The sequence below is a fragment of the Marmota marmota genome, unplaced genomic scaffold (assembly GCF_001458135.2).
Source record: "Marmota marmota marmota unplaced genomic scaffold, marMar, whole genome shotgun sequence".
NCBI classification, from domain to species: domain Eukaryota; kingdom Metazoa; phylum Chordata; class Mammalia; order Rodentia; family Sciuridae; genus Marmota; species Marmota marmota.
The window spans coordinates 22986495-22999097 of NW_025999869.1; the positions used below are offsets into that span (position 1 = coordinate 22986495).

At 50.0% G+C, this 12603-nt stretch overlaps 1 protein-coding gene across 8 annotated transcripts in view; it reads right to left on the reverse strand.

Annotated features, from left to right (window-relative positions):
* Acsl6 (acyl-CoA synthetase long chain family member 6) overlaps positions 1-12603 on the reverse strand; it is a 52857-nt gene extending 40254 nt beyond the window's left edge. For 2 of the 8 annotated variants that reach the window (XM_015492816.2, XM_015492815.2), the window contains exon 1: positions 12479-12597. In XM_015492816.2, coding sequence (XP_015348302.1) covers positions 12479-12527 — 49 coding nt within the window. In that variant the 5' untranslated portion in view covers positions 12528-12597. Of the gene's footprint in view, positions 1-793; positions 1067-1228; positions 1352-4575; positions 4667-5488; positions 5646-12478 lie in introns of those variants that run through there. The other 6 variants (XM_048783284.1, XM_048783279.1, XM_048783245.1 and 3 more) reach the window with 4 other exon arrangements.

The window sequence follows — 12603 nt, forward strand, 5'->3', positions numbered from 1 at the left end:
CCCCCCAGCACTCTACGCCATCAGTTTAGTTGGATGACTCTGCAAGGAAGGATCACTTCCTAAACATCTCTGAAGCCTGACTACTTCTCTCCACCTACCCAGTCCTGGGCCTGGTCCAGCCACTACCAAGGGCAGCCCAGAATGGTATACCAGACTTTTCATGGTTCTTGCTCTCACCTATGCTTATACTGATGCCAAAGTTATTTTCCTGATAAATCAATGTGTCTATGTCATGCCACTGCTCCAAAACTTTATCTGGTTCCCTATTGCCTTAGGTCTAAGTGCCAAACTCATGCTGGCCCTCTATGCTCCTCATATTCTTCCCTTCCCTTAGACTCACACCAGTTTGTTTCTGTATCAGAAAGAAATAATAGAATTCTGGGTCTCTGCAAACCCCCAAGAACTTCAGAAACAGTGGGGAAGCTATGGTATCAAAGAATATCCTCAATTCCCAGTAAAAACTCCAAAAAGAAAATTACAACCTCTCCCAGGGCTTAGGCTCCAGGACCCCCAGCAAGCAAGCTTGGGAAAGGGCCCAAAGTGGTTTCCAGTGCTAGACTGACCTTGGTCCAAATCCTAGCTCAGACTCTTGATAGCTGTGTAGCCTTGGGCAAATTACTGCACCCCTCTGGGCCTCACCTCAAACAATCTCATGGACAGAAAGTGGGATGCCAGGTACATAATAGAGGAAACACTGGGTAGACAGGAGCTAGCTGAAGCAATTTACTCCCTTTCTTTGCCAGCCAAAGGAGCTCAAAGACAACTTGCAAAAGCAGATGCATTCACACCCTACCTTTCCAGCGGGCTCCTGGCACTGAGAAGGTAGCTTAGCTGGTCCCACTAGAACCAGCTTCCCTTTAAAGGGCCTGTGGGGCCCAGGGAAAGAGTTACCACATCTTGATCAAAGCCCGAAAGTGGCGATGGCCCTGTCCCTGGGAACAGCTGATGGTAACAGCCGCCTGCTCTCAGAAGCCAGGGAGTGGAGAGGTGTTAGCCGTGGAGGCAGTGGCTCCCGGGTGGCTGTGGGAGCAGGTCTGGCAGGAACCAGGGCACAGAGCAGCTCTGTGAGGAGCTACTGGCCCCTCAAGGCCCCCGCTGCCCCCCCCCCTTCATCTGTACATGGGGCGGTGCTGGCTCTGATCAGCTCGGAGCTAAGCAACCCAGCCTTAACCCTCACTCTGCCAGCTTGCCAGAGCCTCCGCCCACAGCCCTCTGCACCTCCACTCACCCCACCTTGTCTTCAGTCCTGGAGGGGAGTCTACCAAGGGGGGGTTATTAAAGGACAAAGCCTCCTTACACATCCATCTGAGGCACTGATTAGGGGCCAGGAGCTTTGTGCATGGACTGGTGACCTACGGTGAGCATGAGCAGCAGGGGTGGTAGGAAGTCATGGGGAGTGAGGGGGTGGGGATACCCGATCTCTGATGTTGAAGGAGGCGGCGCCATCCACCGGCACTCTGCCTCCAGCCTCTCCTAGGAGCCACCTCCACTCCACCCCCACAAGGTCACAACCAATCTTGGGAGAGAAAAGAAACTGGGCATAGTTTCAGATACAAACAATATCTACTCAGGGATGCTCTGGGGAGTAGGGTCAGAAGGTGGAGGATAGTTCATCTTCTCTACAGGACCCCAGGGCAGCACATCAGCCCCTCCCTATTGCTCCCTAAGAGGCCTTCAGGGATGACCACCCTGGAGCCAGAACCCACACCCTCTCCTGCTGGAACCAAAGCCAAGCTCTCCGCAGCACTTCTCCCAGACTGGGGCACCTAGGTACCAGGCCTCCCAGGGAGAGCCTCACTCTTTTGAGGTCAGTCTCCACAGAGTGTGGGGCTACTTCTGTAGCTATTTCACTCTGACCTTCGCAGCTTTTCACTCCTACTTCCCTGGCTAACATGTAGCTGGCTGGACACACAAGGCACACAGCTATGCCTGCTAGTGAGGAAGACACACGCAGGCCACAGGGCCCAGTTCAACACCAACCCCAGGCCCTACCCCGGCACCAGGTGCTTCTGGGCACTTCCCACTCTGTTCCTGACACTTCCCAGCCTACTGTTCATCCAAATCCAGTCCACCTCCCTGCAACATGGCCTAGTGCTCCAAGCTCCCTCTTGAGAGATGTTTGCTCAACCTGTCTGGGAAGTCCAAATCCCAGGCTTGTAATACCTTCCATGGGGCTGAAAAAACTTTCCATTGCTCACCCCATCTTCGGGGGCAAGACATACAGACACCTTCTGCCTCAGCAGCCCACACCTGGAACTAGGCCCCCCATCTCCAGTCCTCCCTAATTAAAATTCACAGATACCTGAGGACCTAATTTTGACCCACGCAGCCCTTCTCCTTCCTCTTCGCAGGACCCTACTTTTCTCCTCCAGACACCGTTAAATCTTCGTTTAGTGCTTCCCAGGAAATTTAGTGGTCACAACAACGTCCTGGTTGATGGAAAGCCATGGAGGATGTGTTCCTATTGCCAGGTCAAGAACTGCATAGACCTTGCCAGGTGTGGTGGTGCACACCTGTAATCCCAAGCAGGAAGGCTGAGGTAGGAGGATTGTAAATTCAAGAGCAGTCTCAGCAATTTAGTGAGGCCTTGTCTCAAAAAAAAAAAAAAAAGCCAGGAATGTAGCTTAGTGGTAAAGCACCCCTGGGTTCAATTTCCAGTACTAAAAAAACAAACAAACAACAACAACAAAAAAATACCTCTCACATGCACCCTGTAGCCACTGACCTGTGGAGACGCACATACGGCAGACCACACTCAGCCCAACAACCACCCCATCTGCACAGGGATTCAAGCTCCTGTGGGTGAGGGGCTTTCTCTCCACTTTCCTCTTGGGTTTTAATTACAATCAAAGAACCACAGATGATTGGGGCAGAGATGGAACCTAGGGCATCCACGACTCTGGAACCGTCAGGGGATACCCACTGCACATCCCCCTAGAGAAAAAAAAGGGCCCATGATACTGGGTTGCTGAGTTACAATCTGAGCCTCCCTGTGGAGCCCAATTATAGCTCTGAAAGTGGAAGTAAGCCCCTGGACATGGAAAGGCCTAAAGTGTTCCAGCTTCCCAAACTCACAGAGAACATAGCCCCTTTTAGCAGCCTTCACTACCCCTTTGCCCCCATCCTCACAACAGAACTTCTCAAAAATCTCACTCACCCAAGCCCTGGCCAGGGAACATGGACCCACATTCCTGATGACAACAACAGAAAGCCAGGCTCAAACAGCACTTTCAGGAACTCAGAAAGATGAGTAACCTTGAGAAGAGAGGAGCAGACAGAAACACAGTATCTTTTCCAAGCTCTGAGATAAAGCTTGTCCCTACCATGAATCAGGCATAGCAAAATTCTCAGAACAGAGGGACAAGAGAAGCTAAAACAATGGCAGCAGCTCTTTGGAAATATTTTCAGGGAATGATGACCAGGACTGATGGTCCTTGGAGGAGCCAAGGTCCCAATTTCCTTCATTCCAAGACCCGGGAGAGCAGGCATAACCCCAGGGATACTGGTGGGGACCATGGACACCACACAGGCAGGAGGACACCGCCTGGCCAGGCCCTACTGTACAGGAAGCCAAATCCTGTGGTTGCAACATGATCCTTTCCCTTCCCAGCTGTGTCCACATTAGGACTGTCGGCGTCCTGGCCTCAGAAGCAGTGATCCAGTTCCCTCACTGGCACAAACTGTGGACACACTACAGGCCTCCAGTGAAGGGGACACATCTGGCAGGAGAGCTGAGCTCTCAAGAGTTCACCTGCACGTGGGCAGGGTATAGGTGGGATAGAGTGTAACTTCCTGCAGTTAGGAGGAAGTTCCTTGAGGTAGGAGGATCCTGGCAAGATATGGTTGGAGTTACTGAGGTGGGAGGAGCAAGAGAGGAATTTGCTCACCTACTTTTTCATTTCTGGTCTGCTGGGAACACCTGCTCAGGAGGAAATTCATGAGACAGAATCCGAGACACATCCTCCCATCCAGAGAGTGAGAGCAAGGTAACAGTGGAGACAGGGTGGGAAGGGAAGGAGAGCCAGGTGAGGACAGAGTGACACGGTGGGTTGGCAAGGCACAGGAAGAGCCTGTAAGACTTTGGGGCACCTGACAAGAGCATTTACACAGTAGAGGGAAAGAGGCACAGCATGGCATTTAGCTGTAGAAGGCAAAAGATTGTGGTTGGTACTATGTGTATGCCTAATTCCTTCCAAGCCACAGCCCACAAGCTAATGATGCCCACCAGCTCACCTGACCTAGCATCCTGGGAACTAGGGATACGAAAGCACCCCAGGCAAGCTGTGTCCCTCTATTACTGCCAAAGGACTACCACTATAGCCAGGAGCCTGCCTGGCTCTTTTACCCACCATTCCAGGTGTATTGTCCCTCTGTGTGCATTAGACAATGAGCAAAACAGTTTTGCCTTTGGTGGAGGGTACATTTCCTGGAAAAATGATACATAGCTTAATTTTCTGGCAAATTTGATAAATAGCTTAATATTCTTGGCTGTCCCATACACTGGCAAAATTCTTCTCAATTGCCTCAGGAAGGAATAAATTTGAATTTCTCTCAGTTTAGCAAATCTGCACCCACCTGAGTCACCCCTCTGTGGCTCAGGGCTGAAGGGGGTAGTTGCAGTCTCACATGGTCCTCCTGCCAGCAACCACCAAGTCCTATGGTACCCCTATGAGAGCAACCACAGGGTTAACACCAGGCTCCAGCAGCCCAGCCTTTAGCTGGGCAGGGAGTACTGGGAACTCAGGCCTCCTTTTCAAGGCCAGGATGAATGGGGGATATGCAAATGCTCCTCCGAGGAGCAAGGAGGGCAGGGGAGGGCTTGTGGCTGGCAGGCCTGCAGCACTCCACTGGGCCTGTCACATGAAAGGGTTTGTACTCCTGCTGCTGGCTCCGGTGCCCAGCCAGGCTAGGGCTGTTCTCACCAGAAAACAAAAATCTCTTTCAGACCAAAGCAAAACGAGGCCCCAGCTGGCCCAGGAAGGCCATTGGACATTGTTCACGCTGACCCAAGGAGAGCACCCATCACTTGAATTCTCACTTTTCACCCACTGAAAAGAAACCCACCATCTTTCCAGAGGGAGCTGGAGGAGCTCTGTGGCCACAGAGAAGAGCACCATGTAAGGTCAGGGTGGGTGGGACCAAGAAATAGGGTCACCCCTTCTGAGGCTCTCTGTGGGCATTATCCTTTTCAAAAATATGAATGGCTGAGACTGAGGTAGCAGCCTTTTTTGGAGAAGGACATTTCAGTGATTCTTGTGGGGCTCATGATAAATACAGAGAAAGAAATGGAAAAAAAAAAAAGGTGCTGCTAAACAAGAACACCTTGGAGTGTACAGAGGACTTTTAAGAATGGAGACCTCATGTATACCCTGCCAGGCGCCCACAGCACTGCTGACACCATGCCCTCAAGCTGTGGGAGGAGTTTATGGTAACCCAGAGCCCAGTGTATGGGATCACAAGCTTCCAGGACAGTCCAGGGCCCAGATACCTTCTTCAATAGAAGCACCACAGCAAGGTCAGGCTCCAATCTTTTTCAGACTTTTAGCTGCTAGAAATGCTGTTTTTCTGCCACTCTAGGGTCACCAGGAGCTGTCCATTAATTGCTGCATAAATCTTGTACCCCAGGAGCACAGATGCGACTTGGACTAAGGGGAGACAATGACACAGCAAGATCATTTAGCCTGAGAGCACATCTAGGACAAAACCACTTAGGAAAGAATTCAGAACCAACAGGAAGGCTAGTGGGTGCTTGAATAGATGTCCCACGACTCAAGGGAGACAGGACTTGTCAGCTCCTCCGCCCAAATAAAAGGCCCAGCTCTGAAAGGTTGACGGGCTTCACAGGTCACCACCTACCCTGCTGTCTGGAGATCAGGGTCACATGTACCCAAATCCCCCACCAGCCCACAGGCTAAGGGAAGGCCTGCCTCCCCCTAGACAGATTCAAAATTTGGGAGGAGGTGCCCTGAGGCAGAGTGGGGCTGAGCATGGTAAGTTAAGGGTGTCCTCCAGAGAACCATATCCAGGTCTGGAAGGTAAAGTCACTCAACACTTACGAAGGTCTCTGACCACTAAGCGGGATCCTGGGTCCTAAGTGACTTTAGGTAACCTTAGCACTAGAAGCAGAACAAAAAGGCCAGAAGTGCTGACTCTTTCGAAAGGGTCTCAGCTATGTCCCCCTTATCCATTCTGATAATTGTCCCCTCTCATAGACCTGGGAACATCACTGTCCAGCCTCCAGCCAACCTCCTCGTCCACTCTCACTGGCTGGCCACATCCTACCTTGCTGCTCTGTCTCGGCTCTAACTGTCCTTGCTGTGTGGCCTCTGTCTGACCTTTCTGTCCAATCTCTGGTTGACCTCACTATCAATTGGCTTTTCTGCCTATTTAGTAGGATCTCTGATCAGGGTCCAGAGTGGTCTATAGCTAAGGCTGGGATGGGTGGGCAGGTAGAACTCCACAGAAGAGCTTAAGGCTCAACAACAGTTCACACACTGCAGGGGAAAACGGGGCTTTGTAGCAGGGCAAGTCCTACTTAGTCCTTCAGGGTCCAATTTCTTTCTTTTTTTTTATACATTTATTTTGTTTATTTATTTTTATGTGGTGCTAAGGATTGAACCCAGGACCTCACATATGCTAGGCGAGCGCTCTACCGCTGAGCCACAACCTCAGCCCCCACTTTCTATATACATGGGCCACACAGTTCTGGGAGTGCGGCAGGATCCTAGGAACTGTTTAATGGGGACTGTCTCATAGGTGTCCATTCAACCTGGACTTGCCTGCACTCTCTCTCTCATTCCTCCTATGCCAGTCCTAGAGATCTGTCCCTGGTCCCAACAGGTGCCAATCCAGATTTGTTTGTCCCAAGGTCTGCAAAATGTCCTAACTTTCTGCTCTAAAGCCCCAGAAGGAAACTATCTTGGAATATAGGCCTGAATGGGCAGATGGCAAGCCAGAAGTAGCCACCCCCAATTCTCCTTGGACACCGTGACAAACTCTAGCTGAATGCCTGGACTAAGTGTGAGGAAAGGAAGGGTGTCTCTGGGAAAACTAGGTGAATAGTCAGGTGGGACTACTTGGAATATTAAATCTTTCAGAGATTACTGATTGGGTCTCCAAATAGCTCAGATTGGCTCAGACTTTCCCACCCTACTTCCCACTTTCCCACTTGTGTCTATCAAAGACTGCAAGCTTCACATGAATCAGGGGTTACACAAAGAACCTAAGCACACTGCCAGGGAGATAACTGAACAGGTGAGTGAATGATGGGGAACACCCCTGGGACTAAACCAGGATGTCACCCACAGCATTCCCCTCCCCCACCAATTCTGGGCCCAATGACTGGTTGGTGGGAACTCCTGTGAGACCAACACAAGGAATGGGGCTATCATACCAGGACATCCATGAGGTGAGGACCTTGACTGCACATTCCTCTTGGCTATGCTTGACAGAGTGGCCAGAACTCCAAGTTTGCCAGGAGGCCAGAACCTTGGAGCTCTAAGGAAACAACAGTTCTCAGAGAAGACTACCTTCCCCATAACGAGGTCCTCCTGAAGCTGTGAGTTGATTCGTTCGTTCATTCATTCTTTCATTCATCAAGCCCTTTCGGAGCTCCTGCCACTGCTTCTGTTCCAGGCTGCACTCATTCTCAGCATTTAAGGTTATCCAGTGAAGGCTGACCTAGACCTGCCAACAAGGAATTCACACCTGCTTTTCCCTGTTGCTTTCACCATATTGACATCGTCCTCCAGCTTAGCATAGAGCTTGGCATTTTAATAGATGTACACTAAAAGTCTGTTGTTTGCTGATTGACTTATTGTGGTGAGAAAACAGCTTAAAAAATAAATTCATCTTTACTTATAAATACATCATTATTAAAATAAATTATTCCCAGGGAATTCTTTATTTTTATTCATTTACACAATAAACTCTGGTGTGCACTGCATGTCTAACCCTGGGTTGGGGACACAGAGATAAGACATCCTGGCTCTGCCCTCAAGGAGATCATAGGACTTATGGAAAAGGTCAAGCACTGCTGTTCAGTGGAACATGTGTCACTAAGAGATGCATGTGGCTTGTCTAGCACAGGGATGGTATCATTCTGGCCATCCACATTCCCAGTTCCAGCCATATCTCCTGATGGTTACTATACAGAATAACGTCAACATGTTGTGGCGTGGCATTCTAGGCCTATGGAGCCCAGCCTGGCAACCTCGCTGGCAAGCAGAATTTGTCCCTCAACTTCATTCATTCCTGTTGCCATTCTTTTCTCATACCCATCCCTCTGCCTGCTATGCCTTTTCTTTCCCTACTTCCTTTTTTGCATATTGAAATCCTGGACCGTCCATGGACTGGAAGTGTAAGGATATGGGTATGACTCAGCTCTTGCAGGTTGCTTCCCCATTAAATCTCCCTGGGTCTCAGTGCTTCTTCTAATAAATAAGGCTAACAATGCCACAGGGCTGTAGGAAGACTGAAGGATAACTTGAAGAATCAGAATATGGTTATTAACAATATAGTAGCTGCTCAGTAAAAGAGTAACTAAATCAGCCAGGACAGTGGCACACACCTGTAATCTCAGTGGCACGGAAGGCTGAGGACAAGAGGAGTGAGAGTTTAAAGACAGCTTCAGCAATTTAGTGAAGCCCTAAGCAACTCAGTGAGATCTTATCTCTAAATAAAATACAAAAAAGGCTGGGATGTGGCTCAGTGGTTGAGTGCTCTTGGGTTCAATCCCCAGAATCCCCCTCCAAAAGTAGCTAAGTTTTCAACAATGCTCCCCACACATACACATATACACACCCAGAACTTCCTTCAATGAACATCTGAGTGACTACATGCGCCAGTGTTGGCCACATACACAGCATAGCTTCTGTTATTCAAAAGCCTAATTTTCACTTCTTTTTGCAAACAAGTCAGAATCTCATCCTCACTCACCTCACCATATGCATGGGACAGCCCTGGTTCTATCTGGTGCTGTAGCTGAGCCAAATTCAGCCTTCTGAAGGTCATCCTAAAAGCCCTTATACTCACAAGAGAGAAAAACAGCTAAAGAGTGGAATGGCTGGTTCTGCCGCCCCCTGGTGTCAGTGTGCTTTGGCAGGAGCATCCCACCACCACCAGGCTGTAGAGAAGAAATGTTTCTGAGGTCAGACTCTCCCACAGGGTGACAGACCCTGTGCCAGTGCAGGCTTTCTTCTTTTGTGAGGCATATCCCTAGCTGACCAGACAGCTGTCTGTTCTGCCTGGAGTTCCAGCACCATCTGTCTCAATTTTTGGCTGCCTTCTTGGGCCTCCTTGAGTGGCTCTAGACCTCATTCTAGTTTTCCCTGCTAGTGGAAGCCTGGGGGGAGGGGTAGAATCTGATGGGGCTGAGCTGAGCAGGGTGTGCAATTCTGCACCTGCCCTGGCAACTGAAGCCAGATGCCTGCCTTTCCAGTCTTTGAACTGGCAGTTCTGCCTCATCCCACCAGGGCCAGTTCCACTTCCCCTAGGATAAGGACCAGGGCTGGGGCCTCATCCCTTCCCCTTTCTGGAGTTTAGCCTCAACTTAGGCCATATCTACTTTTACCCATAATATTATAACAGGCTTCCATCACATTCCTGGCCTCTACTCTCCACCCCATGGCTCAACTTGGCCACTGTGGCTAAATAGAGGGTTCCTCTACCCATCTCTCACCCCAAATAAAACCCATTCCTCCATGACCTCCTTCTACAAATCAGGTTGCCCTGGCACAAGATGCTGGAGACATACAAACATACACACATACAAACACACACACACACACACACACACACAATGATACACTACCATGGTTTTCTCTGCACACATTTGCTGATCTGACTTTCTCTACTAGCCTCTGAAAAACACTCCAGTATGCCACAGAAGCCTACTCAGATATTCCAGTGATCAGGTATGCAATTGAGCAGACTGGACCCTGTACAAGGGTATGGAACTATATCAGCTTAGGACACCCTAAGGATACCCTTTGAGAAATCTATCTACCAAGAATGATGCCTCTTTCTACTTTGTACAAAGGAGCCACACAGGAAACTAGAAATTCTAATCCATTTACTCCCAGGTGTCCTCTGAGTGCTTATGGCACATTTTCTCATGACAGGAATAGTGTCTGACTTACACTGGACCTCTTTTATTTGTCTCGTTGTTTACTACAAAACTCAGGTAAGACCCAGGCTGGCCCAGGACTCAGTGTAGCCCAGAACACATGGTTGACAGCCCCTCTTCCAGGTGACTCCCCTCTCCTCCTTTATACCATTCTCTCCTTGAAGACCCTGAGGTCTTCTGTCTGCCCAACCATGTTTCCATCCTTTCCAGATTGGGAAGTAAAAAAGTACAAAACTCTGTATTAAAGAGTGACACTGGCTTGGGGATCCCCGCCTATTGTTGGCTGAGTGGAAGGAATATCTTGCAGTTGCCACAGGACCCTGGATTACAAGGCACAGTGCATTCTCAGGTGTGTTCACTAATCTACAGTTCTTACCCCCCGAGAAAGGCTGGGGTCCAGGTAAAGTTCCAAGGAATGTGGACACATGACCTAGGAAAGCCCCACTATGTCTGTGGGGTATTCCATCCAATGAGAACCATGCACCAGCACCAACCTCCTACTCTGCCTTGAAATGTTTGGTCTCTATTGAAGCAGCTATTATCTGCCCCCAGGAATTGTCCTGTTTGACCACTTTTAGGTCCCTGGATAGTCCCTTAGAAAGGCAAGTCCCCTCATTTCCTATCCAAGGAGACATCTGGCCACTTTGGGAAATGTTCCACAAGGAAGCAGGACAGAAGGCCAGTTTAAGTTGTTAATGACCGATCTTGGCTTATAGACAAGAACCCCATACACTGAGGGGGTTTTTCTCACAAGCTGTTGATGACCCTTGTCACCAAGTGGTCTTGCAGCCCCTAGACACCTCCCTGAATCTATAGAATACCAGATTTTCAGAGAGCTTCTTTTGAACCCATGGCTGGATGGGGCCTCCTGTGGGTAGGGCTAAGGGGTCTTAGCACAGGGGAGAAGCTCTGAGACCATCCATCACTCAGACAATAAATGGTGGCTATTACTATCATCATCATCATCATCATCACCACAACCACCACCATCAAGGTTTTGATTATGCCTGACCCCAGTGTTAGCACTGTCCTTGCTGTTGGGTGTGTATCAAGACCAGAGAGGCCGTGCACAGCCTGTCATCAGACATTGGCAGACAGAAGGAGCTTAGGGAGCTGAAGAGATTAGGGAGGTATTACTCCCCCAACACAGGGGGAGTATCCCTGTGGCCTAACTCAGGACAGCAGTGGGGGAGGGGGAAGTGATTACCTGGACCATCAACCCTTCAGGTTCAGGCCAGTTACAATCAAACACCTGGCACTGGTTGATGAGTTCAAACCTCAGATCAAATCCCAGTCTACTAGATATTATCCATGTGACATTGGGCAAGTTGATTAACCTCTGAATCTCAATAAGAGATAAGACCAACCCCCTAGGATTTTCTGTGAATATTAAATAACATGCAAAATCATCGATAAGGATCTCTAATAGGTCAACTTCTTCACCTTTTTTGGCTCAGTAAAAACTTCACCACCATCTCTGATGATGATGATGTTTAAATGTAAAATAATAATAAACACCGACATTCATAGGACATTTGCTCCAGGCTAGATCAGGTTGAAGGCCCAGTTTAAGGGTAAGCACTTCACATAAGTAATTGAGCAGAATCTGCACATGGGGGTGGGACTGCAGATGGGGTATTATACTCAGGAGGACCCAGAGGCTCAGTCAGAGAAAGGCCAGTACCCAGGTGTGGGTGTATGGGGGTTGAAGGAAGCGCCTAGCAAAGATCCAACAGGGATACTCATAGACTGCTAAGAGAGTGCAGGGATAAAGACTGACTCCTATGAGAGGAAAGAGAAGGGAGTGGAAGCAGTGAGGACACAGCCCCAGGCAGAGCCGGGGCAGATGAACCCAGTTTTATAGCAATCTTCTACTCTGGCAGGAGGGCAAGCAGGGAGTGATTGTAAGGAGGCCCCTGGCAGGGATCCAGAACCCTGATCAGTCCCGGCGACACACTGACCACCTACTGCGGGACCTTGCGAGCCAACATCCTTGGTTTCTGGTCCCAAGAAATGAACAAGGACGCAATAAGTCTGTCCCCACTTTGGCTCAGGGCCTAATCTGATCAGTAGGTCCTCACAATAAGGGGAGAGGGGCGCTAGAAGCCAATGGAGGTTGTTGTGGAGTCGCAATGAGCAAGGCCCCCCCATCTCCACAAACCCAGCTGCTTCCCAAACCCCGCACAGAGCCCGCCGGAATTGGGGGCGACCTGGAGACCTTGAAGGGACAGCCAGCGGCCCGGGCGGGGGACTCCACAGCCACGGGAGTGTAACACCCGCACCTTGGGCCAAGACAGCACAGCTTACGGGAGATGGAGGTCAGGGACCAACAAGGACGACGCAGCGACTTACCCACTAACAGCCAAAGGGAACCCCCCGACACCAGGAAGAAGGTCAGCATGTCGATCAGCCGGGCCCAGCCTGGCCCGGCACGGCCTCCAGGGCCCGCAGCCCCGCAGCCCCACTGTAGCCGCGCT